We start from the raw sequence: 6,659 nt of genomic DNA on the forward strand, positions 1-6,659 counted from the left end.
CACGACCAGCTCTCCTCGAAACACGCTTACCGTTCTTGGACAACTTAGCGAACACGTAAATAGTCTTCTTCTTGCCGGATGATGCTGATTGCCAGAAGAGATCATCATCTCTGAAAACTTCGCATTGCGTCGAGGCTCCGTAAACATCAGCTTGTTTGATGATATGATCGCAGGGGAGTGGTTGTTTTTGGATCATAGGGATGAGATATTGGAGCAAGACTTCGTGTGGTGAAGACGCAAAGCGAAACCCTACCTTTAGTCCTTCGCAAATGTCACATTCCTCTCTGTCCATAGTGAGTCGGTGACAATTCTCTAATGTTGTTAATGATTCAAAATTATTAATGTTTATATAGTACGTGAGCTGGGTTTATGGGCGGGGTTTAAGAACTTCTATTTGGATTCTTATTTAATTTAATCACAATTTGTTTATTTGTAATAAATCCTAATTATTCCGCTGTTAGTCCTAGTGTCGTTCCTAGTGCCGTTGGGTATAATATCACCTGTGCCAAGTAAACAACTACAAGGAAAGTTGTTTACTTTTCTTAATTTCTCCGACAATAAATTAGGTGTGTTAACTATTATAGACTGACATTAATATTAACTATTAAATAAATTATGAATTAATATTAAAATAAGAAAGAATACATACTTAGACAAAAAAAATAAAGAAACACATACTTCAATAAAAAAAGAAAAAAAAATACTTATGCAATGAGTCTTAATATCAAATTTTAGATCAACTTTTATTTTATGCTCAATTGATGCTACTTATAAATAATACTTTCTTTTTTTCATATAAAATTAAAAATCTTATAATTTTTTACAAAAACAAAATATAGGGAAAATCTTATTAATTAATGTAAAATTAAATAAAAATTATATGAATGACATCTTATAATATTAAATTTAGTTACAATTAATTCATTTTATCAGGAAAAGCCTTATAAACAAGTAAATTATTATTCCCAAAACTTAAAAACTCATAAACTAAATTATTGGTATAAATAATTCGATAGTTTTATTTAAATGTATATAACTTTGAAAAGAAATATTTCAAATTGAAACATATAGTATTATTGTCATTTTTATGTGTGTTTATAAAATATAATTATTTTTTAATTAAACGATAAGTTTTATCCTGGTTCAAAAGTATGTGAATCATAATTAATTTAATTTTAAATTATTTTATCCTCAGACCCATTATATGATCAAATTCAACTAATAATATTTAATTTGATTTTAATTTAGTTTAAACCGAGATAAATATAGACTTTTGTTTAACTCATATGAATAGTACATATTATTTTGTTTAAATTAGTTGAATTTTATTTTGATTTTAATTTTATTTTACCGCGGATGGGTTGTATAATTTTTTAGTCCGATGAATAGTTTAAGTTATTTTGTTTTAACCTGGTGCTATTATTTCGATTGACGGAATACAGTCTTTTTTCAATATTCGACACACATTTTAAAGTGAATATAAAGTATAATTTTATTATTTATTTTTGATTTTTTTATTATACTTTAAACAACAAATTTTTATTCGGAACAAAAAAAAGTTTTAAAAACTGTTTACGGATCTATAATTTAAAGGAGTCTTAAAATGTGTGTCAAGCCCCCGTCCTCCAATATATACTACTAGGGGGACATAATGAGTATAATTTTTTAGCTAAGTAGTCATTATTTTATTTTAAACCGAAATCCATTGCACCGACTAAATTTAAGAAGTTATATTTAGTTTGTTTTAAATTTATATTAATCACGTCCAATAGTAGTTTTGTTTTATTCAGAATAAATAACATATATTATTTTGTCTTATTCCAATGTCATTACACCGATGAACGAACTGTCTCTATTTAAGTTTTGAGAAAATATCATGAATAACATAAATAAAAAAAACAATCCCGTATATTATATAAACTCAAGTATTATATAAACTCAAATACGGTACCGACTAACCGACTACCAAATTTTTAATATTTCGCCATGCAATGCACGAATATTTTACTTTTTATTTAACAATTGTTCATTAATTTAAAAAAGTAAAAAATATATTAAATTTTAAACAAACAAAAATATTACTGAGTTTCATTTGATTTTATTTCGGCTCTATCTTGAGTTTTGTACATTAGATTTTTACGATATACAGCTCATGCGAATCTCAAGAATTAATGTTTAATTCAGTGATAGTTTATAAATTTTGTTCAACAAATATGATCTAGAATTTGAAGAAAAATAGTAATTATGAATTTTGCATTATTATTATATTCGGTTTAGAATACCTACTTATTTTTTGTTTAAATCATTGAAAGGGTAGGATATTCTATTTAATATAAAATACCTACTTATTGTTGGTTATAAAATATTCATTTATTTTAAATCTAACGGTCATGATCAATTTTTTTAAAGATATAACAATCCATAATAAACTGATAGTAAATGGACAATAACTATAAAAAATCTGGATAAAATCCATTTCATGCATATCATTTGGTCTCCTCCAGAGATTGGGTGTTTCAAACTGAATACGGATGCTTCCTTTAGAAGTGATTCGGCATCTTTTTCTATTGGCTTAGTGTTACGAGATCATCTTGGAAGCTTTGTAGCAGGTAAGGTCGCGTCGTTTACAAACTGTCACACAGTTTTGGAAGCAGAAACTATTGCGATCTGGGAAGGCTTCAAGTGGCTGACATCTATGTCGTATCAGTATGTGTCTGTTGAGTCTGATTCTTTTCTTTCGATCCAAGCAATTCGGAGGCCTTGCGAGAATTTGCTGGAGCTGGGTCACATTTTGGAAAGCTGTCGAACTATAATGCAATCTAGAGCGGGTTTTTCAATCTCTTTTGTTAAAAGGCAAGCAAACAAAGTAGCCCATGAAATGGCTAAAATTCCTTGTTTGCTCAATTGCCAGAATTTGTTTACTACTCCTCCATCTAGTGTGCAGGAGATGCTTTTGTATGATCTATCTTTTTAATGAAAGTTCTCATTTTTCTTCAAAAAAAATAAGGACCTATGTTTTACATTATTATACATTCTTTTTGTCGGATATACATTATTATCCATGATTCTAAAGATTCCCGATTTTATCGATTAATTCTCGAAAAGGCACGATACCGATTCGATTTTTGAAATCCGATTAATCTTTATGTATTTTTCTTAATCGGTAATATATAATTTTAATTAAACATAAATAATGATAATTATATAATATGATAAATGTGTATTAACTTATAAATTACTACTAAAATAAGGATATTAAAACTAAATATAATTTAAAATATAAAGTGCATCTGATTAATCCCAGATCTCCGATAAATTCTAATCGGTATCTCGATCGATATCTTTCGATTCCCGAATTTTATAACATTGATATTATATTAGTTTTGCAACAATGTAGTTTAGTGACAATTTTTAAGAGATATTTTGTTAGATATTTTTGAATAAATAATTTTTAATAAAAATAAATTTCTTATATATTTTTTTCTATTGATAAATATTTTCTTATTAATAATTTTTATATTAATATTTCAGTTTCATATCTTGAGCTTTTAATCATATTTATATATTAATTTAATAGCCCATATAAATAATATACGTTTTTATTGTTTTTGTTCAAATATTGTGTGGAAGATACTTGAGTTGTTGAGTAGAAGAGATTTACAAATCATATTTTGATATGTTCATATAGACTTCTCTTTCTTTCATTTTCCTGTTTTTAATTATATTTTTAGGGGATTTTTCGTAAATATACTAAAAAAAGAAAAGTTTTGCAAAAATAATTACAGTTTTTAAAAGTATTTGCAAATCTACGTTAATAAACAATTTATATTGCACAAATACGACAACAATACAAGAAGATAAAAAATTAGAAAATTGGACTTCCTCCGTACACTTCGTTCCACAATTTCTTCATCATCAACAATCCGCAACTTTCTTTTTCGTCAACAAACATCATTGATTCTTTCGATTATGTACATATTCATAGAAGACAAACATAAAAATCAATTGACAATTTATCTGTACGTCATCACTGATATCGAAAGTCAAACTATTTCTTCAAATTTATTCAAATCGTAGAAAGGTAACTTCTAATTACTGATTTTATATGAAAATTATAGATATACTTGTTTTGTATTATGAAAGGATTATGAAGTTTATTGTTGAGTTTGAGCAATTGATTATTTTAGTTGTATAAGAGGTTTTTGATTTTCAATATGATTGAGCTATTAAGTTGAATACATTTGAATAATGTGTAACAAATTTCTTTAATTAGATTATGTTTTTAAGTGTCTAAGCTAAATGATGTTTCATTTTAGCTTCTTTTTTTGTTGCGGTTGATGTGTCTAGGAAAGTAGTTATTCAGTTCTTAAATAAGTTGCATAATTTTAAAAAGAAAGTGTAAAAGTAATTCATTAGTTTATGGTTGCGAAAGGATCATCTAGATGCCCTTGTAATTTACGAGGTTCAGGTTTCAATTTTATTGTTAAAGGATTTGTGAATTCAGTCGTTAGGTTGCACAATTTTGAATAGTTAACTAGAACTATTTTATTGGTTTATGTTTTTAAAAATTACATCGAGAGGTTCTTGCAATTTAGGAAGTTCAGGTTGCAACAATCTTGTCAAAACATTTGTGTACTCAGTCACTAGGTTGCGAACTTTGCAATAATTAACTTAAACTATTGTATTAGTTATGGTTGAGGAAAATCGAGAGCTCCTTGCAGTTTAGGAGGATCGGTTTGCAATGATCTTGTCATTTATCAAAGCATTTGTGCAATCAGTTATAAGTTGTATAACTTTAAAAATATTATTCCAAAATAGGAATTAATTTGTACTTGCAAAAATTACATGGAGATCCATTTTATGAAGTTTAGGTTGCAGTAAAAGTTTTTAAGCATGTAATGTATTTACTGGCTACATTTTGATACTTTTTAAAAATAAGTCAAATTGGTGCATTAGTTGATGCTTAAAACACCTCATCTAGATGTACTTTAATTTAAGGAATTACATGCAGCAATACATGTTGAACAATGTAATGAATTTGTTTATGTCCGAAAAATACATGGTTTACTCAGTTTTTCAATTTATGACTTTGCTAATGCAATTGATTCTAGAAAAATGTTCTGTATTAAGTTGCATTTATTTTTAAAAAGCCTAGATGTTATTTTTTTCCTGCATTTTAGCAGTTTGTGATTGCAATTGATATCTTCAACTATGTTATATATGAATTGATAAATTCCTATAAATTATGTCACCTAACATGTTCTTTGGTTGTGTAATTTTCATTGTTAGGCATGTTCTCCTTTCACAATTTTTGACGATCTTTAATGGCTATTCTATAAAGAGCTCAAGTAGGGAAAAAAACTTCAACAAATACCCTTTGTGAATAATATTTAAAACTCGGTTACGGAACTATCATCTACCATCTTTAATAGTGAAAGGATAACAAATATTGACGTGTTGATATTCAAATTTAATAGGTTATACCATCAAACGCACAAATGATCAAACGCAACAAATGATATCAGTGATGAAGTAAATACCATAATGACTGGAGATTAAGTGGATTACGCGGACCTAGTTTTCGTAGAAATACTACAAATACCAACTGAAAAACAGTAGAAGAAGATATTATACATCACAAGAAAGACGAGGTGATCATTGACAAACACCATCGAGATTTATCAAAATTTCAGATTTATGAAGCCAAGGAAACACAAATTGGCATAAAATAGTTGTTTGCATGTTGTATAACACAAATTCAGTTTGGCTTCATTTTTATTTGAATAAGAAATATGATTAAAAGGTTTATGAAAGCATTTGTACTATACCATCTTGTGATAGTTCTACATATTGAACTCTTTATGCAACCTTATGTACATGATTCAACTCTCAATGCAACCACAAAAGCAACATTGCATATAATGTTTGTGACATTATTTATGCAACCACTTATGTAACTCTCAATGCAACCTCTCCATACACTCTAAGTCTAATAAAAAAGCATGCATGATAAACAACCTAATATGATAGATTTTGATATTAAACATATTATACAACCTTATACACATGATATTCATCCTAGATTGCAACCACATATGAAATTACAAAATATTTAAAATTTAATATGTAAACATATTATGAAACTCAATGTTTAGCATAAAATGTTTGGATTGTAGGGTTTAGGGTTAAATTATAAATTATAAAATCGTTGTACGTTATATTACAGTCTTATAAAAGTTTCTAAAACCCAGTAGGGAATTATTGAACTCTAAATATTAAAAAACTATTAAATTAGGGTCCAAGATTAAATTATAATTTGGTTCTAAATTTGATTTAAGATTCATCTGAAATTGCTCTTGGTCATATTACTTACATCGAAGATTTTGGTGTATTCAATAGTTAGGTTGTGCATTTTCTAAAACTTATTTCAAACTAGTTCACTAGTTTACGGTTGCGACAATATCATTGAGAGATTCTATGAGCAACTATGAGCAACTGCATATACAACTCAAATAAATCTCAAATTCAACTAGAAACCTTAACTGCAACTACATTTGTAACTCAAAGGAATCCAAAATTCAACTACTGGTGCAACTCATATAAATACGAAACTATAAACCCATTATTCAACTGCAAATACAACTCAAAGAAATCTCAAC

At 27.4% G+C, this 6,659-nt stretch overlaps 1 protein-coding gene across 1 annotated transcript; it reads left to right on the forward strand.

Moving 5' to 3' along the window:
* The first annotated feature begins 2,479 nt into the window (after positions 1 to 2,479).
* Positions 2,480 to 2,974, forward strand: LOC141702546 (uncharacterized). Its single transcript, XM_074506212.1, has one exon. The coding sequence runs from the start codon at positions 2,480 to 2,482 to the stop codon at positions 2,972 to 2,974; it is 495 nt and encodes a 164-aa protein (XP_074362313.1).
* The last annotated feature ends 3,685 nt before the right edge of the window (positions 2,975 to 6,659 follow it).

The sequence above is a fragment of the Apium graveolens genome, unplaced genomic scaffold, assembly GCF_009905375.1.
Source record: "Apium graveolens cultivar Ventura unplaced genomic scaffold, ASM990537v1 ctg5278, whole genome shotgun sequence".
In the NCBI taxonomy this organism is placed as follows: domain Eukaryota; kingdom Viridiplantae; phylum Streptophyta; class Magnoliopsida; order Apiales; family Apiaceae; genus Apium; species Apium graveolens.